The sequence below is a fragment of the Schistocerca gregaria genome, chromosome X, assembly GCF_023897955.1.
Source record: "Schistocerca gregaria isolate iqSchGreg1 chromosome X, iqSchGreg1.2, whole genome shotgun sequence".
NCBI lineage: Eukaryota > Metazoa > Arthropoda > Insecta > Orthoptera > Acrididae > Schistocerca > Schistocerca gregaria.
Window position 1 is genome coordinate 72,025,610 of NC_064931.1, and position 26,963 is coordinate 72,052,572.

Here is a 26,963-nt window from a genome sequence, read left to right on the forward strand (position 1 = left end):
AGTCATGATAATAGCGAGGTGGCACCAAAGTCTACGGCCTTTTTGCCTTGTGCAGGGAGCATTCCGAACAGGACTGGTCGTAAATATGATGTGAAGTGTGTTTTCCGACCACCATCTAAGGGCAAGGTCCTTTTAAGTTCCGTAAAGGATGATTTTGATTTGCGTAGGGCGGTTGTCTACCGTATTCCTTGAAGTTGTGACGTTAAGACTATCAGGACTGTGGAGGGCCGGTGTACCGAGAGTAAGCGGCACACACGCTTGCAACAGCCGAGCAAATCTGTCATTGCAGAACATTGTCTAGGCACCGGCCATCCTATGGAATATAACAAAACGGAGACTCTAGCATGCACTTCCAGCTATTGGGATAGTGTTATTTAGGAAGCAGTTGAAATTAAATAAGCAAGTAAGCAAGTAATCTTATAAATAGAGATGGTGGGTTTTGTTTACATTCTGTATGGAATCCTGGTCTTTCACTTGTCATTAAAAAAAAAGGCAGAGTTTATGCTATCTCACCCATTGATTATTGATTTCACTATCGATAACTTCTGACGTCGGCCATCCTCGATTTGTCATGGCGCTAGTTTTTACAGTGTGTGTGTGTGTGTGTGTGTGTGTGTGTGTGTGTGTGTGTTATTAAATTAGCTTGCGCAGCTCTTACTTGCTGCAGTTTTGCCTTGAAAATGGCAGGGTGTGCTCCTTTCGAAATATCGGCGGTTGTCGACGACGTCACGCGCTGCATTCTCGATACATTTTTGAACTTAATATATGCTGTATACTTAATGGAAACATCTTCGCATGTCATAGAACTCACGCGAAGCTATCCATGATTCACAATAATGGTAAATACTTCACTGAAAGAGTCATTTTATCTGCAGATATTTCTTTATATTGGCCACTTACACATGATGTGGACCTTGGTGTTGTCCCTTCCCAATAAAGTTAACGGCAAATTATATCATCAAAGTATCTATGGCACTCCTACCGACAGAGATGCTCCTGTTTTTCATTTGTTAACACTTGAAAATGCTACGTCCTCCCTACCGACAAGTCTTCAGTGCAGTAGCAAATATCATTTGACACTCAAATACTTTTCTGAAGTCAGCAATTACTGCATTTACCTCATTGTCTCGATCCATGGCTTTCAGAATGACATCTGAGGAAAGCGTAAGTTGGGTTTTGCATGACCGATGTTTTCGAATTCTTTCCTGGTTGGCACGGAGATCATTCCGCTTGATCTCATAAATTGTTCTAAGATTCAACAACTCGTCAATGATAATGGCCAATGGTTTAGTGGACCAGTTCTCTTTCCCTTCATGAAGCCTGGCGTGACTTGGGCATTCTTTCAACCACACGGCACATCTTTTTGTTCTAGAGATTGCAGTATATTATGGTTAAGAGAGGCGCTAACCTAGCTGCAGTTTCTGTAAAACATCTGACAGGGATTCCATCGATCCTTGGGGCCTACTTCAATTTTAGTTTTTCAGTTGTTTCTCAACGACACCGGTACTACTCCTGGATGCTCCCTTGTAAATGAACGTTCAAAGCGCAGTTCAGCACTTTTGCTTTTGCTTTGTTACCCCCAGTTTCAGTTACTGTGCCTGTAAACTAACTTGCCATCACCAAAAGCCTTAGAATATGACTAGAAATTCTTTGGCTCCTGTGGCACGTATTTCGATAATATTCTGCTACGATAGTCGTCGAAGGTTTCAATCATCGTCCTTTTGACAGCCAAAGGCATTTCATTTAGCATATCTCTATTTGTAGCCATATGCTTTGTTTTACACCTACTCCACAGAAATCGCTGTTACTCAACACATATTGTATGACATGGAGTGTCCCTCACAGCGAGCTGTTCTATTAGCTACATGTATATCCACTTGGTACGCTGTTCTTCTAAGCTTGAGCCACAGTTACTACCCGGAGAGCAGCGCGGGATTAGCCGAGCGGTCTTAGGCGCTACAGTCATGGACTGTGCGGCTGGTCTCGGCGGAGGTTCGAATCCTCCCTCGGGCATGGTTGTGTGTGTTTGTCCGTAGGATAATTTAGGTTAAGTAGTGTGTAAGCTTAGGGGCTGATGACCTTAGCAGTTAAGTCCCATAAGACTTCACACACATGTGAACATTTGAACTACCCAGAGCCAAACGTTTCGTGTTCCTGTTTGGGACACATCACTGCATGTTTATCTAGTTTACTGATTACGTAAATTTTCCACCTCGTTTTAGTTGTCCTTTGTACTTCCTTAATTATTGTTGCTATAATTGCCTCACTGCGACTGGTTCCAGTTTCAAGGACATCCTCAACAAGGTCCGGTCTATTTGTTGCCATGAGATCTACTTTATTTTCTGTCATGAATGGGCTTCCGAAATATCTATTCTATCTATCTACACACTTGCGACTTCAGGTAACCCCAAAGCCAATAATCGCACGGACTGAGGTCAAGGGACCTGGGAGGCCAAGCATGACGAAAGTGGCGGCTGAGCACATGATCATCACCAAACGACGCGCGCAAGAGGTCTTTCACGCGTCTAGCATTACTTTTTTTTTTTTTTTTGTTCTAATAAAATCCCATATCATTCCAAGCATGTGCCTCAATTTTTACCTCTCTATCTACATTATTCGGTGGTTTATTAAGTTTTCAAATTTAAACTGACGTTTTGATTACCCAGTAAATTATCGTTATATCAGTCAGTTGTTGGATTATTACTCTCATCCAATGATGACTGCATGATTGGGAAACATATGTATCAACGGGGTGTAGTTTTCTCTAAAGTTTTCGGATTCATTCGCCAGCGAGACTTGTGCTCAATAGAAGGATCTAATTGTAGGTTTACTGAGTCTTGCTTATACGATCTCGCAAGCACCATCAATTTCTGAGACATATTTGGCCTCGTTCTTTCTGCTAGAGGCGCTACTTCTTGCAGACTAGAAGAGAGTATCTGTACAGCGCAGGAGACAAGCCGGCGCGTGTTGGATAGCTCACCCGAAATGTTGCGAGGACTAAGCCACTCACACTGTAAAGAGCTGTTTCGTGTAGCGAAGCAACTCAACATGAATCTTCATTTCGAGGAAGGCTGTGTACTGACGCCTCGCATGACTAACAGTCATTCGCAGCAGACTTAAAATCCTGGTCTGCCCTTCCAGGTTTAGGATTTTGCGGCTTCTCTAAATCACTTAGGAAAAATGTCATGATGCTAACTTTGAAAAGGACATGGCCGATTTACGATTGTATCCTTATCCTTGTCTCTACATCTACGTCTACATCTACATGGTTACTCTGCAATTCACACTTTAGTGCCTGGCAGAGGGTTCATCGAACCATTTTCATGCTACTTCTCTACCATTCCACTTTCGAATGGCGCGTGAAAAAGGCACAGAAGTGATATTTGGCGTTCCGCAAAGTAGTGTCATGGGCCCTCTGCTGTTCCTGATTTACATAAATGATCTGATTTCTCTTATTTTTATTATGATGATCATTTCTCCCTACGTAGGTGGGTGTCAACAAAATACTTTCACATTCAGAAGAGAAAGTTGGTGATTGAAATTTCGTAAATAGATCTCGCCGCAAAGAAAACCGCCTTTGTTTCAGTGACTGCCACCCCACCTCGCGTATCAAATCAGTGACCCTCCACCCCTATTGTGCGATAACACGAAACGGGCTGCCCTTCTTTGCACTTTTTCGATGTCCTCCGTCGATACTACCTGGTAAGGATCCCACATCACACAGCAATATTCCAGCAGAGGAAGGACAAGTGTAATGTAGACTTTCTCTTTAATGGGTTTGTCGGATCTTCTAAGTTTGCTGCCAACAAAGCGCAGTCTTTGTTTCGCCTTCCCCACAATATTATCTATGTGGTCTTTCCTATTTAAGTTGCTCGTAACTGCAATTTCTAGATATTTGGTCGAATTGACAGCCCTTAGATTTGTGCGATTCATCGTATACCCACAATTTATCGGATTTCTTTTAGTACCCATGTGGATGACCTCGCACTTTCTTTTTTTTAGTGCCAATTGACATTTTTCGCACCATACAGAAATTCTCTCTAGATCATTTTGTAATTGGAATGGATCGTCCCATTATTTTACTAGACGGTAAATTACAGCATCATCTGCAAAACAATCTAAGGGAGCTGCTCAGATTACCACCTAGATCATTTATGTAAATCAGGAACAGCAGAGGGCCCATGACACTACCTTGCGGAACGCCAGATATCACTTCTGTTCTACTCGATGATTTACCGTCTATCACTACGAACTGTGACCTCACTGAGAGGAAATCACGAATCCAGTCACACAACTGAGACGATAATCCATATGCACGCAATTTGATCAATAGTCGCTTGTGAGGAACGGTATCAAAAGCCTTCTGGAAATCTAGGAATGTAGAATCGATCTGAGATCCCTTGTCGAAAGCACTCATTACTTCATGGGAATAAAGAGAACGATATTTTCTAAATCCGTGTTGGTTATGTATCAATAAGTCATTTTCTTCAAGGTGATTCATAATGTTCGAGTACAATATATGCTCCAAACTCCTGCTGCAAATTGATGTCAGTGATATGAGTCTGTAATTCAATGGGTTACTCCTATTTCCTTTCTTGAATATTGGTATGACATGTGCTACTTTCCAGTCTTTAGGAACAGACCTTTCGTCAAGTGAGCGGTTGTATATGATAGCTAAGAAATGCGCTACTGTGTGGGCATACTATGAAAGGAACCTGATTGGTATACCTTCTGGGCCGGAAGACTTACCTTTCTTAAGTGATTTGAGATGTTTCGCAACACCTACGATATCTACTTTTATGTGACTCATGCTACCAGCTGTTCTGGTCATCATCTTTCGTGAAGGAGTTACGGAAAACTGTATTTGGTAACTCCGCTTTAGTGGCACCATCATGGGTAACATATCCGTCGCTACCGCGCAGTGACGGTATTGACTGTTTTTTGCCACTGGTGTACTTTACATATGACCAGAATCTCTTTGGGTTTTCTACCATATCTTGAGACAATGTTTCATTGTGGAAAGTATTAAAAGCATCTGGCAGTGACGTCCGCACTAAATTTCGAGCTTCAGTGAAAGTTAGCCAGTCTTGGAAATTTCGCGTTCTTCTGTATTTGGCATGCTAATTCGATGCTTCTGCAACAGTGTTCTGACGTGTTTTGTGTACCATGGTGGATCAGTCCCGTCTCTTATTAACTTATGCGGTATGAATCTATCTATTGCTGTCGATAGTGTATCTTTGAATTTGAGCCACATCTGGTCTACACTTACATAATTAGCTTGGAAGGAATGGACACTCTCTCTTAGGAAGGCATCAAGCGAATTTTTATCTGCTGTCTCAAATAGATATACACTCCTGGAAATGGAAAAAAGAACACATTGACACCGGTGTGTCAGACCCACCATACTTGCTCCGGACACTGCGAAAGGGCTGTACAAGCAATGATCACACGCACGGCACAGCGGACACACCAGGAACCGCGGTGTTGGCCGTCGAATGGCGCTAGCTGCGCAGCATTTGTGCACCGCCGCCGTCAGTGTCAGCCAGTTTGCCGTGGCATACGGAGCTCCATCGCAGTCTTTAACACTGGTAGCATGCCGCGACAGCGTGGACGTGAACCGTATGTGCAGTTGACGGACTTTGAGCGAGGGCGTATAGTGGGCATGCGGGAGGCCGGGTGAACGTACCGCCGAATTGCTCAACACGTGGGGCGTGAGGTCTCCACAGTACATCGATGTTGTTGCCAGTGGTCGGCGGAAGGTGCACGTGCCCGTCCACCTGGGACCGGACCGCAGCGACGCACGGATGCACGCCAAGACCGTAGGATCCTACGCAGTGCCGGAGGGGACCGCACCGCCACTTCCCAGCAAATTAGGGACACTGTTGCTCCTGGGGTATCGGCGAGGACCATTCGCAACCGTCTCCATGAAGCTGGGCTATGGTCCCGCACACCGTTAGGCCGTCTTCCGCTCACGCCCCAACATCGTGCAGCCCGCCTCCAGTGGTGTCGCGACAGGCGTGAATGGAGGGACGAATGGAGACGTGTCGTCTTCAGCGATGAGAGTCGCTTCTGCCTTGGTGCCAATGATGGTCGTATGCGTGTTTGGCGCCGTGCAGGTGAGCACCACAATCAGGACTGCATACAACCGAGGCACACAGGGCCAACACCCGGCATCATGGTGTGGGGAGCGATCTCCTACACTGGCCGTACACCTCTGGTGATCGTCGAGGGGACACTGAATAGTGCACGGTACATCCAAACCGTCATCGAACCCATCGTTCTACCATTCCTAGACCGGCAAGGGAACTTGCTGTTCCAACAGGACAATGCACGTCCGCATGTATCCCGTGCGACCCAACGTGCTCTAGAAGGTGTAAGTCAACTACCCTGGCCAGCAAGATCGGATCTGTCCCCCATTGAGCATGTTTGGGACTGGATGAAGCGTCGTCTCACTCGGTCTGCACGTGCAGCACGAACGCTGGTCCAACTGAGGCGCCAGGTGGAAATAGCATGGCAAGCCGTTCCACAGGACTACATCCAGCATCTCTACGATCGTCTCCATGGGAGAATAGCAGCCTGCATTGCTGCGAAAGGTGGGTGTACACTGTACTAGTGCCGACATTGTGCATGCTCTGTTGCCTGTGTCTATGTGCCTGTGGTGCTGTCAGTGTGATCATGTGATGTATCTGACCCCAGGAATGTGTCAATAAAGTTTCCTGTTCCTGGGACAATGAATTCACGGTGTTCTTATTTCAATTTCCAGGAGTGTATTTTGCTTTTATTTTTAGTGGTTTTGGGTGATATGGTTTTGAGCCTCGCTACAGAAACCTTGTGTTCACTAATCCCTTTATCCCTCATGACGCTCTCTATTAGATCAGGATTATTTGTGGCTAGGAGGTCAGGTGTATTTTCGAAACCATTTACAATTCGTGTGGGCTCATGAACTAATTGTTCACAGCAATTCTCAGAGAAAGCATTTGGTACGATTTCAGATGTTTTCTGTTTATCACCGGCTTTGAACATGTATTTTCGCCAACAAATCGAAGGTAGATTTAAGTCTCCACCAATTATAACTGTATGAGTGGGGTACTTATTTGTAATGAGATTCAAGTTTTCTTTGAACCGTTCAGCTATTATATCATCTGAGTCTGGGGGTCGGTAGAAGGAGCCAATTATTATTTTGGTACGTCTGTTGAATATAACCTCTACCCATAGTAATTCGCACGAACTATCTATTTCAACTTCACTACAAGATAAACTACTACCAACAGACATAAACACACCACCACCTATTTTATTTTATCTATCCTTTCTGAACACGGTTTACGCCTCTGTAAAAATTTCGGCAGAATTTATCTCCGGCTTTATCCAGCTTGCTGTTCCTATAACGACTTCAGCTGCAGTGCTTTCTATCAGGGCTTGAAGCTCTGATACTTTTCCAACACAGCTACGACAGTTTGCAACTACAATACCGACTGTTGCTTGGTCGATTCTTGTCGTTTCTTTGCCCTGTACTCTTTGAGACTGGAGCCCTTTTTTATCTTTTCCAAGACTGTCTAACCTAAAAAAAAAACGTCCAGTCCTCGCCACACAGCCCCTGCTACCCGTGTAGCTGCCTCCTGTGTGTAGTGGGCACCTGACCTATTTAGCGGAACCCGAAACCCCACCACCTTATGGCGCAAGTCGAGGAATCTGCAGCCTACACTGTCGCAGAACCATCTGAGCCTCTGATTCAGATCCTCCACTTGGCTCTGTACCAAAGGTCCGCAATCGGTCCTGTCGACGATGTTGCAGATGGTGAGCTCTGCCTTCACCTCGCTAGCAAGACTGGCAGTCTTTACCAACTCAGATAGCCGCCAGAAACCAGAGAGAATCTCTTCCGATGCATATCAACCCACGTCATTAGTGCCGACATGAACCACCACCTGCAGTTGGCTGCACCCTGTACCCTTCATGGCGTCCGGAAGGACCCTTTTCACATCTTGGATGACTCCCGCCGGTATGCACACGGAATGCGCATTAGCTTTCTTCCCGTCCTTAGCTGCCATATCCGCCTAACATTGGAGCTCCCAATGACAAGCAATCCCACCCTCTGCGCTTGTCCGGACCTCTCTAATGGTCATATCGTCGAAGCGACATTTAACCCTAATCTCCATTCCTTCCTTACATTTTCATTAGTAAAAAACTATATATACTTTCTTGCAAGACGTTAAATCTCTAACGAAAGTTGTTGTGTAAAAAGATACTGGGAAAAGTTTAAAGATTTCTGTTGTAGAAAAACATTTACAAATTTCATTAAAACTACGGTCTTCAAAATAATCGTATAGTTAAAAAAATTGTAATTGTCTGTATATGTGGGTATCTTCCACCCATACATAAGTTCATACCTTCAGTAAGAAAAAGACCCTACATTTCCTTCTCTAGAGTTCTTGTTGATCCTGTCGGACAGAAAAACAAGGAAACAGAAATTACTTTTTTAGGTTCGGTTTAGATGACAATACCAAACTAAGGTAGAAATTTCACTTTTTTGCAAACTTTCTTTCCATAGTTTGTACAAACTTATATACATGCTTCTAAATAAATAACCTCGGTTTTCAAGGAATTAAAAGGGAATTTAATGTGAAACATGATATTCTCAGCTTTGATTACAGACTCATTTGACGGTCTCATTGCGTTGCGACTATTGCACATCTTGTGTTGTTAGCAGCGGTATCATTATAAATTCGCAGTCTGCAACTAATAAATAAAATTCGTTTCCATATTAACTACACTGAAGTGACTGAAGTCGTGGATACCTCCTAACATCGTGTCGGACCTCCTTTTTCCCGATGTAGTGCAGCAACTCGATGTGGTATGGCCTCAACAATTCGTTGGAAGACCCCTGCCGAAACATTGACCCATGCTGCCTCTATAGCAGCCCACAATTGCGGAAGTGTGCCGGTGCAGGATTTTCTGAGCGAACTGATCTCTTGATTGTGTCCTATAACTGTTACACAGGGTCCAAATCATTCGCTCAACTTGTCCAGAATGTTGTGTCTAGGGATTCTGCATACTCGGTTCGCTAGATAAACAATCAAACAATTCGTATTTGAATTTTATTACAACAAGACAATTAACTTTGATAGATGTGTCGCAAGCAAAGGGCAACATACAAAATAATCAGTCTCCTTCAGAACAGACAAACACAAGTCTGTGCTACGTAGAGAGTACTAATGATAGAGACTACGATGCGTCTGCTAACGAGGTGGCTAACACTGAAGCTGCTATCGCAGTGGGCTGCCATCAGTGGGGCGCGGCGCTCATGTCCTCTTCACCTAGGGGCCACTGCTGTCACGTTGTCATCCTGGAGGGAGGTCGGTCACCGTGTGATTAGCTGACCTTTTCTCACAGCCGACTTCTCTCTGTCGTTCCCAACTGGCGTGCCAGATCTGACTTTACGTCATAAAACAGAATGTTCTTAAAACCAAAGGTGAACAATTGTGCCCTGGTGACATAGCGCAAAATCATCCATAAGAGTTCGATAGTTGTTTCGGAACATGAAGTCCATGATTGGTTGAAAAAGGTTCCCAAGTAACCGGACGTAACCATTTCCAGTTAATTATCGGTTCACTGAGACCAGAGGACCCAGTCCATTCCGTATAAGTACATCCCAAACCATTATGAAGCCACCACCGCTTTGTGCGGTGTCTTGTTGAAAACTTATGTCCAAGGCTTTGAGGGGTTTGTGCTATACCCGAACCCTACCATCAGCTCTTACCAACTTAATCGGGATTCATCTGACCAGGCTACGGTTTTCCAGTTTTATGGGGTCCAACCGATATCGTCAGGAGCCTAAGAGAGGCACTGTAGGCAATGTCGTGCTGTTAGTAAAGGCACTCGCGTCGCTCGTCTGCTGTCATGGACTGTTAACGACGAAGTTCACCACACTTTCCTAACGGATACGTTCTTCGCACATCCCACATTGATTTCTACGGTTATTTCATGCAGTGTTGCTTGTGTGTTAGCACTGACTACGCAAACGCCACTGATCTATCATTTAGGTAAGGCCGTCGTCGGCCACTGCGTTGTCTGTGGTGAGAAGTAGTACCGGAAGTTTGGTATTCTCAACACACTCTTGAAACTGTGGATCTAGTGGATCTAGGAATATTGAATTCCCTAGCAATTTCCGAAATGGAATGTCCCATATGTCTAGCTCTAACTACCATTCCGCATTCAAAGTCTGTTAATTCCAATCGTGCTACCGCAATCACGTCGGACACCTTTTCACATGAATGACCTGAGTACAAATGACAGCTCCGCCAACGCACTGTCCCACTGTAAGCGATACCACCGCCATCTGTATATGTGCATATCGACGTTCCGTGACTTTGTCACATCTGTGCTCGAAAACATTCTTGTTTCTTCTCTTCTGTTGTAGTAGGCATATTTCACGGTTACCTGATAATTATGATATGACACGTTTCTCTTCAAATATACAGGGTGATTATAATTGAAGTTCCTGTTTCAAAACGATATAAAAAAAGAATCACTCTCAGAGTAGCGTCATATTTGAACGGAATGTTATCGAAGAAGGGGGAAATCTCATGGAAACTAAAAATAATTAACCGTCATTTTATCACTAGATGGCGCACTAAGCGTCAGAATATGCAACGTAAAAGACTTAGGGTACAAAGTTGTTCCTCAGTTTTCGTCTGAGACGCTCGACATGACTGTTTCATAGTAGGATCGCGAGCTACTGGTAAAGCTCTTTCACAGGAATGGTGACTGTGGGCGAGTAGCTTTGTAGAAGTTCTGGACACTCAAAGGTACGAAAAACGGCGTTGTTCCGATGTCTGCCAAGGCTCTGGAGAAAATAATCACGTTCTTTTCAAATGCAGTGTGGTGGAGGGAGGAAGACAACTGATCCTACGTCAGTAGCAAACGTGGCCACAACACTGAAGGAAGGGTCGAATGATAGAGGGCACGGAAATTTCCCAATCTTTGGACATAACTATGAGCAAGGTGGATGAAATTCTACGAAACATCCTGCACTGCAATCCATATAAAGGTACCCATGTTCAGGAGTTGCTTCTTGCTGACCTGTCAGTAACACAAGCGTTTGCTCTATAATTTCTTGCTCACGTGGAAGAGAACAATGAATGGCCGTGGGACATTTTGTGGACAGAAAAATCCCATTTACATAGACATGCCAATACACAGAACTGTAGAACATATGTAACCGAAAACCCGCTCGCATACCAAGCGGTACCACTTCATTCCCCTAAGGTAACCGTGTGGTTTGAGTTGACAAAATGGTTCAAATGGTTCTGAGCACTATGGGACTTAACTTCTGACGTCATCAGTCCCGTAGAACTTAGAACTACTTAAACCTAACTAACCTAAGGACATCACACACATCCATGCCCGAGGCAGGATTCGAACCTGCGATCGTGGAGGTCGCGCGGTTCCAGACTTTAGCGCCTAGAACCGCTCGGCCACTCTGGCCGGCGTTTGGGTTGACGACATCGTTTATCGTAGGGAGGTGGCTCCTGCAGGTCCTGTTATCCGTACTGTCACTGGTAAACGGTGCGGGAGCCTTTTGCGCACCAACGTCATTCCAACCCTTCAGCATCGTGAATGTGTGGATAGGATCATTTTATGCAAGATGACACTCCTTCACAGATTGCACAGCCAGTGAAGCAGCTGCTGCAGAAGCATTCTGGAAATGCTAGAGTTATCAGCCGCCATTTCCCTATAACCTGGCCGATCACATCACCTGATCGAACGGGGTGACTTCCGGCTGTGGGTTTATTTGCAAGAGGCTATGTTCAGTGCTCCGATTACAAACATAGCTGAACTGAAGGCACGCATTGCACGGCGTGAGCAGAGGGATACTCCGATCTGTTGTTGAAAAGTGCTATTCCTCGAATTCTGCTTGTGGCAGGAAACAGAGGAAAACATAGTGAGCGCGTCTTGCGTCAGTCTCACGACAGTTAAAAATTGATTGTTGCTTTTTATGCGGTTTTTGGCCTCAGGACAGTTAAAAACCGATTTTTCCAATCCTATGAAGTACGAACTTCCAGTGGTTAATGGACTCACTTAACTAACAGTGCCACAACTGTTGACTGCCAAACTTGTGCGGTCATGCTTATTGCAAAGTACGGTTGGTTTAATGTGCAACTTGCACCATAGTCGTCGCATTGGATTCATCAGTCATTTGTGGCAGAAACCATTTACGTTATGACGCCAACAGCGCCATCTAGTGAGAAAATTTTCGTTAATTTTTATGTTGCCATAAGGTCTTCCCATTCTTCGATAATACTCCGTCAAATTTAATTTCATTCTGAACAGCGATTCTTTCCTTGCGAGCGTTTTTAAATTGGAACTTTAATTATTATCACTCCAAATATCTGTATTTATGAAGTGCACAAACAAGTTTCTGTATCACCAGAAGTCTAAAGTGCTTGACACTAATCTGAACCACAAAATGTGTCGTTTTACTCTTGCGAAAGCACGTATCTGACCTAGTGTAAAACTTAAGCACCCCAAAATGAGAATTGCTTAAACAAAATATGTATATTCAGTTATATGTTGCCTAATAAAATATTTGTCACGCTAACACAGTGGGACACCACCTCTCAATAACGGCCTCAATTAGTCGAGGAAAAAAGTTCTCCAGTGTCTTCAGATATACCATGTCTGTCTGAAGCCATTCATTGATGATTAGAAACACGTAGAAGTATCGGATTCTGGGGATGTTGAGTGTTACGTTGCGCGCTCTGTTTCAAATAGTCCCAGGCATATTCTACGGGATTTGGTGGACCAGTCGTTGTGAGACAGGCCACCAGAGTATTTGTTATAGCAGCAGCTGACGCATGCAGGCTTGTGAACACAGCTACTGCCTTCTTGGAATACAATACTCTTCACACCATATCCTTCGTGATGATGTAAAAGAAGGGCAACACTTGATGGTGAAATAAATATCCTTGACCACGTTAGTGGCAAGCAGAATAAGTAGGCCATGGTACGAAAAACACCCTCAAAACATAACAGAACCATTTCTTGCCTCAACTAGACCCTCTACACTGAGGTGACAAAAGTCATGGGATACCTCCTAATATAGTGCCGGAAACCCTCTAGCCCGGCGTAGTGCAGAAACTTGACGTAATATGGACTCAACAAACGGTTGGAAATCCCCTGCATAAATATTGAGCCATGCTGTCTCTATAGCTGTCCATAACTGCGAACGTGTTGTCGGTGCTGGATCTTTTGCACCAACTATTCTCTCGATTATGTCCCATTAATGTTCGATGGGTCGCCAAATCTTTCGCTCGAACCGTCCAGAATGTTCTTCAAACCAATCGCGAACAATTGCGGCCTGGTGACAGTACAATGTCATCTATAAAAATTCCATCGTTGTTTAGGAACACAAAGTCCGTGAATGGCTGCAAATGGTCTCCAAGTAGCAGAACACAATCAGTTGGACCAGAGGACCTAGTCCATTCGATGAAACACAGCTCACTCCATTATGGAGCCACCACCAAGATTCACAATGTCTTATTGACAACTTGGATTCACGGAACCGTGGGGCCTGCGCTACACTCGACCCTACCATCAGCTCTTACCAACTGAAATCGGGACTCATCTAAGTAGACCATGGTTTTGCAGCCGCCAAGGAAAGGCGCTACATGCGATGTTAGCAAAGGCACTTGGCTCGCTCGTCTGCTGTCACAGACCATTAACAACACAGTGTCCTAAAGGATATGTTCATCGTTCATCCCATATTGATCTCTGCGGATTTTTCAAGCAGGGTCTGTTAGCACTGACAACGATGCGCAAACGCCACTGGGCTCGGTCGTTACGTGAATGCCGTCGGTCACTGCGTTGTCCGTAGTGAGAGGCAATGCCTGCAATGTGGTATTCTCGGCACACTCTTGACACTGCTGATCTCGGAGTATTGAATCCCCTAACGATTTCCGAAATGGAGTGTCAAGCTCCAAATACCATTCCGCGTTCAAAGTCTGTTAATTCCCGTCGTGAGGCCATAATTGTGTCGGACACCGTTTCACATGAATCATCTGAGTACAAATGACAGCTCCACCTTTTATACCTTGTGATATATGCATATCAATACCCCATGGCTTTTGTCACCCCTGTGCATACTCTGCAAGTTAAACGCATCATACGGCGACTAGTGCACTCTGCACGTTGCGTCATTGGAAAAGAGACAAAATCACGACTCGTCTGACCACACTACACGCATCCAGACATCTGCTGTGCAGTTTCTATGTTGTTTGGTCCACTAAAGATGTGCTGCTTTTTGTTTAAGGGTGATCAATGGTCTTCTGTGAGGGACCTGACTCCAGACGTTCGTTTCACGGAATGTTCGTCCGGAGACGCGGCCACTATTCTTACGTCATATTATACAACTGCGAGAGGTAGAGATATTGGACAGTCCGTGTTGATACAACAAAGCACTTCAGCACGGCGTTGTCACGGTCACGTCAAAAGCAATAGCTCCTTTCATTCTGCTACGAGTACGCTCGACTCATTTTACTGCGCTGATTCCGTAAGACTGACTGACACATATACAGCACTTTGCTGTCAGCGATGGAGAATTAGACGACGGTGCCAGGTGGAAACCATCTGTAGCGTTCCAAAGACACGAGTGTGCTCTTTCAAGCGTAGTGGTTAATATTTTGTCTGGTCATCTTAGTTTCTAGTATGGTGGAAGAAGTGCAGGGAAAAATCTTTATTCGGTTTGCGATAGGCTTATGTAATCGCGATTTTGGAATGATAAGCTGAAAAAGTAGCGAAGCTTAAAAAAATAGTGAAATTTCTGTGTCAATGATCTTTCATCTCAGAGGCCTATTGTAATTCGAAAAACGAGTTGACATTAGTGACAGTGCTGTCACACGGACAGTTCTACTTACCTTCTCTGACAGTATTCCTTATGACCCGAACTTTTGGAATGGCTTCAAGAAGCGTACCGTCCTCCTCTGTAAAAAAGAATGCTGTTGTCATCTCCGCAACACGCAGTTAGGACAGTCTACAGTGAGTGTGTGTGTGTGTGTGCTTACCGTTGTCACTGAAGTCGTCTACAAGCAGTATTTCCTCCAGCAGCTCGGCGGGTGTGCGGTTGATTATGCTATTATGATAAAAACAAAAAGCCGTTACAATAACGATGACATAAATGTTGGAAAGAACAGTTTTTAGCAGCGTTAGGCAAAGTGTATTGTCGAGCACTACGTGTTTCCAGAATACTGCTTCAGTATTTGGGATGTTTATGAAGCAGTCCTGAAAGTGGATGTCGAAGTAATTCAGAGACGAGCTACTAGGGACAAAACACGTCAGTATAGCTCACAGGAGGGAACTTAAATAGGAATATTAGGCATTATTAAAACAAACGCAACCAATAACTTGTACCTTTTGTTGATGTTACTTCACAACGAATAACTAGATTCGAATGGACAATCACACGGTGCAACATACGCCTGTAACAGGTTTGTCCAGTAGCTTGTGGTAATAGCCATCCAAAGTAGTTCTGCGACGTGTACCGGAAATTCGAGAATGGTCGCCTTCAGTCTGCGCAAAACACCCTAAAAATGTAGTGAGAACAGTTTCCTCCTCATAAGAAAAAATACTGATACAGATATACAGTACGATAAATGGAGCGGGCACGCTAATAAGCCGAAGTGTATGGTAGTCAGCACGAGCTTTACATAGTGTTCACATATCATAAAAGAACTCTTTGCTCGAGCCTGTTTCGTGCAGACTCAGTAAGATAATTCTTGCACCAACGTCACTCGTCCGTAATGTTACACCGAAAACAACATCAGGATAGCTGTTAGTACGAGATACAGGACAAACCTCTGCAAACGTCGCGTCTAGGCATCTGAAAATCTGCATATATGCTCGAGAAGTCACCGCACAGTACATATAGAGGATACTTTGTACCACCATTAGCTACCTTCTGTCTTATTCCATTTGCCTAGAGAGGAACAAGAAGAATCTCGATACCCGCTCTACTCTCTGTCTTCTTAGTCTCAAGATCCCTAAACGAGGTACGCGATGGAAACAGCTTATTGTTGTGCAGTCTGCATCGAATACTGATTCTCTAAAATTACCCAAAAAAGTTTTACGAAGCAATTGTCTCCTTTCTTTCAAATATTCCCGCTTAAGTTCCTCCGTGCAACGTGGTAGCCCTTTGTATGGGCTGCACCGACCCGTTGCGATCCTAGCAGCCCCTCTATGGATTTGTTCGTTACAATCATGTAGGCTAGATAAGGTGACGATTCGAAACGATTCTGTAGTTCTCGAGAATTGGTAACACTAGTGTCTTGTATGCTGTTTCCTTTATACACTTGTGAGCCAAAATAGTATGACCGCTGCTCACCGCGATATAGAATACCGCCTCGAGGCGTTGCTGGTACATGGCCCAGTAAGGGAAACGTTTAAGCGGAGCAAACACGAACATTGTAACCGCAATACGGACCGCAAATGGGGAAATCCACCAAAGTAAGTGGCTTTCATAAAGAGCAGATTGTTATTCCCACTGTCTGAAATCGAGCTTGTCGGAAACGCCGAAGCTGAACGTTTGTTGGCGTGCTTATAGTGCAAATCTATGGGAATCCTTATGTCTAGTTCCACTGAGAACCATGTGCACCACGATCGTATTATTGCCAATATATTTTGAATAAATGGTATGATCGGTCATAAATATCGAAAGTCTTTATTTTACAGATAGATTTCTGTCACTGTGTGACCATCTTCAGTGCTAAAAATGCACAGGGACCATCAGACATGAGGATCTTAACACAAATGTGGTCCTGTTTATAACCACCATCAAAAAAATTCAGAAACATAAAACATATACAAATGTACAGATACTCATTCAATAAATTTTTTTCTGTGCTTGTGACCGCAATGTCAATACGCTAAACTAACGAAGTTTTGGTTCCTATCGCAAGTTTCTTCAGGATGTTTTTGTTTACTGTTGGATGTTTCTTATGTACCTGTAGAAGTGGCTGTTATCTACACTCCTGGAAATGGAAAAAAGAACACATTGACACCGGTGTGTCAGACCCACCATACTTGCTCCGGACACTGCGAGAGGGCTGTACAAGCAATGATCACACGCACGGCACAGCGGACACACCAGGAACCGCGGTGTTGGCCGTCGAATGGCGCTAGCTGCGCAGCATTTGTGCACCGCCGCCGTCAGTGTCAGCCAGTTTGCCGTGGCATACGGAGCTCCATCGCAGTCTTTAACACTGGTAGCATGCCGCGACAGCGTGGACGTGAACCGTATGTGCAGTTGACGGACTTTGAGCGAGGGCGTATAGTGGGCATACGGGAGGCCGGGTGGACGTACCGCCGAATTGCTCAACACGTGGGGCGTGAGGTCTCCACAGTACATCGATGTTGTCGCCAGTGGTCGGCGGAAGGTGCACGTGCCCGTCGACCTGGGACCGGACCGCAGCGACGCACGGATGCACGCCAAGACCGTAGGATCCTACGCAGTGCCGTAGGGGACCGAACCGCCACTTCCCAGCAAATTAGGGACTCTGTTGCTCCTGGGGTATCGGCGAGGACCATTCGCAACCGTCTCCATGAAGCTGGGCTACGGTCCCGCACACCGTTAGGCCGTCTTCCGCTCACGCCCCAACATCGTGCAGCCCGCCTCCAGTGGTGTCGCGACAGGCGTGAATGGAGGGACGAATGGAGACGTGTCGTCTTCAGCGATGAGAGTCGCTTCTGCCTTGGTGCCAATGATGGTCGTATGCGTGTTTGGCGCCGTGCAGGTGAGCGCCACAATCAGGACTGCATACGACCGAGGCACACAGGGCCAACACCCGGCGTCATGGTGTGGGGAGCGATCTCCTACACTGGCCGTACACCTCTGGTGATCGTCGAACGGACACTGAATAGTGCACGGTACATCCAAACCGTCATCGAACCCATCGTTCTACCATTCCTAGACCGGCAAGGGAACTTGCTGTTCCAACAGGACAATGCACGTCCGCATGTATCCCGTGCCACCCAACGTGCTCTAGAAGGTGTAAGTCAACTACCCTGGCCAGCAAGATCTCCGGATCTGTCCCCCAATGAGCATGTTTGGGACTGGATGAAGCGTCGTCTCACGCGGTCTGCACGTCCAGCACGAACGCTGGTCCAACTGAGGCGCCAGGTGGAAATGGCATGGCAAGCCGTTCCACAGGACTACATCCAGCATCCCTACGATCGTCTCCATGGGAGAATAGCAGCCTGCATTGCTGCGAAAGGTGGATATACACTGTACTAGTGCCGACATTGTGCATGCTCTGTTGCCTGTGTCTATGTGCCTGTGGTGCTGTCAGTGTGATCATGTGATGTATCTGACCCCAGGAATGTATCAATAAAGTTTCCCCTTCCTGGGACAATGAATTCACGGTGTTCTTATTTCAATTTCCAGGAGTGTAATTCTGGTAGACTGTTAATGATGAAGGGGTGGGATGTTAGAAGTCTTCATTGGTGTTTTTATTATTTCTTTGCAGTAATGCAAACACCAATTAAAACGGCGGGTTTCCACCAACGAAAAGAAATAATAAAAATACCAATAAAGACTTCTAACATCCCTTCCCTTCAACCTTAACAGTCTATCAGAATTAGATAACAGCCGCGTCTGCGGGTATATAAGAAACAAAGTTTTCTCATTCAGCAGTAAACAAAAACACCCTGAAGAAGGTCACTTGCAACAGGGACCGTAACGTCGGTAGTTTTAAATATTGCCAATGTGGTCACAAACCCAGAAAAAAAACTATTGAACGTACAATGGCCGCGGAAGCCTGCGTTTATGTACAGATTCTCGTACGTACCAAATTATTCGAATGTTGTACGCTCATATCATAATAACACAAAATTTTCTATGGGGTGTGACATGTACCACGACGACTACTTCCAACAGATATATTCACTTTTACTGAATACAATAATTTTTAAATTAACAGAGAGGCCAATCTTATAACCTTAGCAGTTGCTGATCCAACTTACGGTGAGTGTGTAGTTTACACAGCCAACTAACTAAGCTCAGTATTGCAAAACAAGCATCATAGTGCCCTCTATATTACAAAGCGTACACCACGAAGACATCAAAAACAACAAATACCATCAACAGAAAAACCAAAGCTTACATAAAACATAACTTTTAAAATAAGATGACGACTTTTTACTGCCAGAAGTCACAGAAAAACTTTAAAAGCGCAGTACAGCCACAATAAAAAGAAAAATATGCAATAAAGTTACCCCGTATGACCCAAAGTACAAGATAAAATTTTATACGAATATACCCAACGTAAAAACACATAATAGTTTTTTAAAAACAAATACAGAGAAGTTATCATCAAAAATAGCCTTTTCACATCTAATCGATGTTTCAGCATAAGTATTTACAAAAAGTAATAAAAAATTAACAAAAATACAATAATGTCCCATATGACAATGGCTGATATAAATAAGGCCACTTTTTTGTTAAGATCATGTCTGATGGTTCTTATGCATTTTTAGCACTGAAGATGGTCACACGGTGACCGAAATTGATCAGCAAAGTAAAGGATTTGAATATTTACTACCTATTCTGCCATTTAACCAAAATACACACATCAAAAAAGTTTTGCATCACCTCGGTTCCGAGATTTCCGGAACCTGTAAAGAAAATTGGAATAGAGATCAACACAAACATCATTTCCGCCCTTTTTTATTGCTCATGAAAACCACACCTTGCGTGTTGTACCACCATACAGCGAGACTTTCAGAGGTGGTGGTCCAGATTGCTGTACACACCGGTGCCTCTAATATCCAGTAGCACGTTCGCTTGCATTGATGCATGCCTGTATTCATCGTGGCATACTATCCACAAATTCATCAAGGCACTGTTAGTCCAGATTGTCCCACTCCTCAACGGCGATTCGGCGTATCGCTCAGAGTGGTTGGTGGGTCACATCGTCCATAAACAGCCCTTTTCAATCTATCCTAGGCATGTTCGATAGGGTTCATGTCTGGAGAACATGCTCACCACTCTAGTCGAGCAATGTCGTTACCCTGCAGGAAGTCATTCACAAGATGTGCACGATGGAGGCGCGTATTGTCGTCCATGAAGACGAATGCCTCGCCAATATGCTGCCGATATGGTTGCACTATCGGTCGGAGGATGGCATTCACGTATCGTACAGCCGTTACGGCAACTTCCATGGTCACCAGCGGCCTACGTCGGCCCCACATAACGGCACCCCAAAACAGCAGGGAACGCCTACCTTGCTGCACTCGTTGGAAAGTGTGTCTAAGGTGCTCGGCCTGACCGGATTGCCTTCAAACAAGTCTCCGACGATTGTCCGGTTGAAGGCATATGCGACACTCATCGGTGAAGAGAATGTGATGACAATCCTGAGCGGTCCATTCGACATGTTATTGGGCCCATCTGCACCGTGCTGCACGGTGTCGTGGTTGCAAAGATTGACCTCGCCATGCACGTCGGGAGTGAAGTTGCGCATCATGGAACCTATTGCGCACAGTTTGAGTCGTAACACGACGTCCTGTGGCTGCACTAAAAGTATTATTCAACATGGTGGCGTTGCAGTCAGGGTTCCTTCGAGCCATAATCCGCAGGTAGCGGTCATCCATTGCAGTAGTAGCCCTTGGGCGGCCTGAGAGAGGCATGTCATCGACAGTTCCTGTCTCTCTGTATCTCCTCCATGTCCGAACAACATAGCTTTGGTTCACTCCGAGACGTCTGGACACTTCCCTTGTTGTGAGCCCTTCCTGGCACAAAGTAACAATGCGGGCGCGATCGAACTGTGGCATTGACCGTCTAGGCACGGTTGAACTACAGACACCACGAGCCGTGTACCTCCTTCCTGGTGGAATGACTGGAACTGATCGGCTGTCGGACCCCCTCCATCTAAAAGGCGCTGCTCAATCATGGTTGTTTACATCTTTGGGCGGGTTTAGTGACATCTCTGAACAGTCAAAGGGACTATGTCTGTGATACAATATCCACAGTCAACGACTATCTTCAGGAGTTATGGGAACCAGGGTGATGCAAAACTTCTTTTGATGTGTGTATATTATCTATGGAAATTGGATGAAGGCCAGAGAAAACACGAGTAGGCGGTAAGTTGTTGGACCTCCACGCCTCAACGGAGGCTTGCCCGCTATGTACGGCAAGGATGATCCGACGACATCGTCACTTACCTTTGCAGCGAGCACAGAATCTTCGAAATTTGTCCGTGGATCAATGGAAACATGGCGCCTGGTCGGAGGAATCATATTTGTTGTTAAACCAGGTTGCTAGTAGTGTATGGATTCGCTGTCATCCAGGAGAACAGCTACTTGAAACACGCACGGTATGACGGACGCACAACGCTGGGAGCAGTGTCATACTACGGGGGGGGGGGGGGGGGGGGGTGCTGTGATAGTAGTGGAAGACATCTGTCCACCTGCGTCGTTTCGTGGTCGATGTCGTCCCCGACTGCGATGACGTCGGAGCAGCAGGATAGCTGTCCGTGTCAGAACGACAGAATCGTGCTATGGTTGTTTGAGGAGCATGGTAGTCAAGTCATGTTGTCATTATGGAGAAAAAATTCGTGCAACATGGATCGAACAGAAAACGTCTGGGACGCCATCGGGCACCAGCTAAGAGTCAAAAAACCACCAGACCGTAATTTATGGGAACTACGTGACCTTTGCGTGGCCATTTGGTGCCATATACCTTCTTAAACCTACCGAGGACTTTTTGAATCCGTATCACGCGTATTCGCTGCTGTAGTGCGTCCAAAAGGTGTACCAACTGGCTATTAAGCAGGTGGTCGTAACGTTTTGACTCGTCAGTGGAGATCCACAACACTATCCCGACAAATGTGCCTTCCATTCAGTTTCCCTTTTGTTGATTTTACGCGTTAGTCTCACATCGTGTCGCTTTGTAGTTTGGCCCACAGATAAACAAAATACCTGTCACCCTCGTAAAGGGGCCACAGAACGCTTTGGAGGGCTGCAGGTGGTGCATAACTGCTAGTAGGCGGTGATGTGACCCTACAGCCCCGACGTAAGTCTTATCAGTGAAGTCGTGTGTATATGCCAGTCAGCTGGGTGTAATCAGCGAAGTAAGATGACCTGACATAGAGACGTGACAGCAGCCTTGGAGTTTGTATGTGCCCGTGGCAAAACCATGAATTACGTTGCCAGATTTGTTGATTTATTAACGCGAGCTGCCCAACGCGTGTACGGCGTAGGAACAGAGGTCGTGAAGAAATTCTAAACGACAGGGATTCGTGACTAGTGACAATCCGTACCTAACCCAATAGTAATTGCTGTTCTCAATGAATACAGGTCCATCTCAATCAGTTCCCGAAAGAATGTTACGAAAGGAAGTGCATGCAGTAGACAACTGGAACAGGGTTCCTCGCAAAAGGCCGTTGCTCACAGCGGTATATGAAGGTCCACGCCTTCAATGGGCCAAAAAACACAAACTTGACGGTAGGTGACTGCAGGCAAGTTGTGTGGTCTGAATAATTGTAATTTTATCTCTTTTTCGAATGATACAAGCTGCCGCGTGCATCGGAGGCCCTACGACGGGTTTAACTAGCAGCGTGTGGAGGCTCTAGTTCAGACGGCAGGTGGTTCGGTCACGTTTTAGGGTGTTTTCCGTACCATGACTTGGGCCCACTCATCAAAGTCACAGTGAATATGGACCAGGATGTTGATTTCAATATTCTCGATAACCAGATGTTGTTCTTGCTTTCACATTTCCATAATGACTATGTTGTGGACATTTCTGTCTTTCAAGATGACAACACCCGTGTTCACAGGGTTGCACGCATTGGTCGCCGGTTTGACGAGTACTTAGGTGCCATATCGCACATCGACCGGCCTGCTAAGTCACCGGATGCTACTAGACAGTGAATACGTGAGTCTATTTGGAAAATCGGGAGAAACATAGCAATCGACGTCACGCAGTCAGGCAGCTTTGCGGGATGTAACCATCAGTGAGTACCTTCAGCTTGATGTGGCATACACGAAGAAATTTGAGGACTCCCTTCCCGGCGAAATTGCGGCTTTTATCACGGCTAAAGGTAATGGTATACGGTATTAACTTGATGACTACTGGGGGTGGTTACTTTTTTTCCTGCTGTGCTTATTTAAACGAAGTGAGAGGCTTTTGAAGTTTTCCACTGATCTTAAATTAGTGTCAACATATCCACCATTCGGTACACCCAGTGGAGATACTACGTCGCTCTTAATTTACTTCAGGTTATATAGCGGCTATACTGTCTTGTGGCCGAAATATTGAATTCTGTCTTCTGCAATTGCTTCACTGCAATTCCTCCTTCAGTCACTGCAGGAAAGCCGAGATCGCAGATATTCAGATATCGTGGAACAGAAAATTATCTGTAATTGTGGCCAGAGGAAATATCTGTGGACCTGATGAGCTTCTTGTGTGATTCTTTAAAGATTACGTGAAAACAACTGCTGACACTGTATCAGAAGTTTATCGTAGGTCGCTGGAGTAACACACGACTGCAAAAATGCGCAGGCTGTACCCGTTATCAAGGGGGGTCATAGGGCAGATTCACATAATTATAGACCTGTATCGCTGTCGTCAATCTGTTATATAGTTATGGACACGATCGATTCGAGAACATTTCTCCGCACAAGCGACTTATCATTTGGCGTCCCCCCCCCCCCCCCCCCCCCTCTTTTTTTCTCTCTGTGACTTGCGTCAGTTTTGACAACTGTGATACGCACTATATACACACTTCACGCTTGCACGCCTGGCGCCCGTTTCAGTTTGGCGCTCCAAGCGGGCCCTACTAGTTGTGATACTTCTTCTGCAGAACTCTTACACTTGTTTCCCTTTCCAGAGTTGCTTGCGCCGCTTGACCTTAAAACCTGCCCTGGTTATGGAACACAGTACATACTCACGTATATTTTTGGAGAACGATAATCTCCTCTGTAGGAATCAATATGGATCCACAAACAGAGACCTTTGGAAACTTCGCTGTCTTTGTCCGTGACAACGGCGCCCAGGTTTACTTCCCGTTCCATGACTTTCGGAAGGCACTGAACACGTTCCATACCTTCGCTTCGTTAAAAAAAATACAAACTTATCAAGTTTCGGACCAGATTTCCAACTATTGGTTCCGGGACTTTTAAGCAGACAGAACTCAACACGTGGTTGTTAATGGGATGAAGTGGACAGATGTAAAAGTAATTTCGAGGACGTTATAAGGCCTCAACTGTTTACAATATATGTAAAGGATCTAGTGGATAACGCTGGAAGCTCCAAGCGGACAATGCTGAAGTTGCGGCTCCAGGAAACTTTAGCGAAATACAGGACGACTTGCGGAGGATCGATAACTGGTACTGTGAGTGGCAGTCGATCCTCAACGTGAACAAATGTCGCAGTGTACTCAGAAGCCGTGGTGGCCGAGCGGTTCTAGGCGCTTCAGGCTGGAACCGCGTGACTGCTACGGTCGCAGGTTCGAATCCTGACTCGGGCATGGATGTGTGTGATGTCCTTAGATTAGTTAGGTTTAAGAAGTTCTAAGTTCTAGGGGACTGATGACCTCAGATGTTAAGTCCCATAGTGCTCAGAGCCATCTGAACCAACCCGTTGCACTCACAAACAGGCGAGCTGGCCAATTACGCTGTTCTCAATAAATGACTAGAAACAGTACCAACCGTAAAATACGTAGGAGCAACCGTTCGAAGCGTACTAACAACGACCACATAAACTAGCTGTAGGAAAAGCAGATGTCAGGCTGAGATTCATTGGAAGAAACTGCTCAAGACGGACAAAATAGGCCGCTTGTACGCAGAAAGCTCAATTGCCAACTGCACTCTGAAAGTTACATTGAAGTCGAAAGTTCAGCAACTTCGTCAAACAGTTACAATTAAATGAAAGTATACTAGACAGCCAATGGAAGGCAGGCTGTCCAGAGCAGCGAGAGCTCAGTCTTGTAACCTACTCCGGCCGAAAGGGGAGAGCCGACTCTCTGAAGAGCACCCGTACAAGTCGAACACAGAACATTGCCGCCCCCACGACAGTGGTCGTGGTTAAACGTGCCAATCAGCAACTCGAAAACCGGCGGCAAATTCCCCTCTATTGCCGACGCAGTACTATCCCACCAATGGAGATACTTGGCGCCATTTTCTGTGCCGATTTTGCTACGTCACGGAGCTATTCCCTAAGCTAGTCAATCACAGTTATGATTTTGCAGAAAACATGGGAATTTGCCCGTCAAGACTGCCTGGGAACACTAGTCATTCCCACGCCTGGCTGGTAGCCCGCCAGAAAGTGTTTTCACTAAGTTTCTGCGAACTAACGGAATCTCTAGCCCAGCCGCTCCTTCAGGCCCCTGTGGGCGTGTCGCCGCCGCTCTTATGACAATGTCGGCGTCTGGAAAGCATCCACTCGACTCCTTCACACCCGTCAGCTTAACCCTTTCAAGACCAGCAGAACCCGCCTGTCACCGGACCACCCGGGTGACGAAAGACGCTGCATGGGAAGTCCGCCTGTGAAGGAATAGCGACTTTTCACCGCATGCAATTAGAGAGGAAAATCGAATTACTCAAAGATAGAAATATAAGAGAGGGCTCATGCCACCTCTCGGATGGTGAGAAAGAATTACTAACTCACAACTGCACACATATTTTTTTTTAAAAAAGAAAGCTTATAAATATTCAGCATGTTGCCATATTTACAAACTAATTTTCGATGTGAATGTAAAATGACGCATTCCATACCATTACGACTTATTATGCAAATTATCCATGAAACACAAAACTAACTACCTAACTACTGTCTAGAACCGTTTTCGAAACATCACCGTTTCTTCAGTGTATAGGTGGCAAGCGGGTCCATACTTTTTCTTTTTCAGCACTTTCCTTCCAACAACGTTAATGATAGAAAATGATATCTCTGATGACACGACCAATGAACGTTATTTTTTCTTTTCAATCTAACTTAATAATCTTCTCTATTCGTTGACTTCCCCTAAGACTTTCAGGTTGACTCGTCTTCCCGAACAGCATGTTTTTGTCATTTTTCTCCGCATCCACATTTCAGCAACTTCGGGTAGATTCCTTTCCAGTCCATCCAGAGTCCAACTATCTATTCGCCATAAAATATTATGGTAGCTCATAGATATTCTATCTAGCATTCCACAACGAAATATTTCAGGTTTGTTACCACTGCACCAATATTTCTTATCGCACCTGATATACTGAGATATCTTTATTTGGCGTCACATTAGTGCTTCCGTCTCTGATAACCTCGTCATCGACGGTACGTTAAAATCTAATCTTCCGTCCTTTTGCCTTACATTAGTCACAGCAAAAGATATCACAAAAATATGCTCTTCAGTTCTATCCTTTTACATTAGACAGTCCCATTGAATCCATGCGTAAAGACTGCCTGCAGTAGAAATTCATGGTAGAAGATAGCGCTGTTGCGTGTAACGCTGAAGCAAACTGATTATTAGGATACTGCATTGCCTGTGTTATTCAGAAATACGATGCATGCATGTCCAAAGGAAGAGGCACAGCGTTGACTACACCCGTTATGAAATACATTAAATGTACTCGAAGTTTCGAACATGGACAACCATCAGCAGCATAATGGAAGGACGACAATGAAAATTTGTGGGGGATCGGGACTCGAACTCGGATTTCCCGCTCGTCGAGAGCGGTCGCCTTATCATGTGTCTATCCAAGCTCGAGTGACGCCACACCCAAACTTCCATATGTCGTCAACCATTTGTCTACATCCTGTACTCGTACATCCATTACGTATATTCCCGTACAGGGGAGACATTGTACTTGGAAGTCGCTTGCCCAGTGTCGGCGGATAAATACGATATTGCAGTGCCTGTGTTATTCAGAAATACGATGCATAGTTCCTTCGGACATATACGTTTCACTGCTGAGAAAACAGCCGTTGAGGATTTCGT

The 26,963-nt window shown here is 45.3% G+C and overlaps 1 protein-coding gene across 1 annotated transcript in view; it reads right to left on the reverse strand.

Moving 5' to 3' along the window:
- The window catches only part of LOC126298822 (polypeptide N-acetylgalactosaminyltransferase 16-like), a 535,244-nt gene that overhangs the window by 97,544 nt on the left and 410,737 nt on the right, over positions 1 to 26,963 (reverse strand). Inside the window, exons 4-5 of the mRNA XM_049990289.1 lie at positions 15,060 to 15,127; positions 14,913 to 14,978 (exon numbers count right to left, since the gene is read on the reverse strand). Coding sequence (XP_049846246.1) covers positions 14,913 to 14,978; positions 15,060 to 15,127 — 134 coding nt within the window. The remainder of the gene's footprint in view (positions 1 to 14,912; positions 14,979 to 15,059; positions 15,128 to 26,963) is intronic.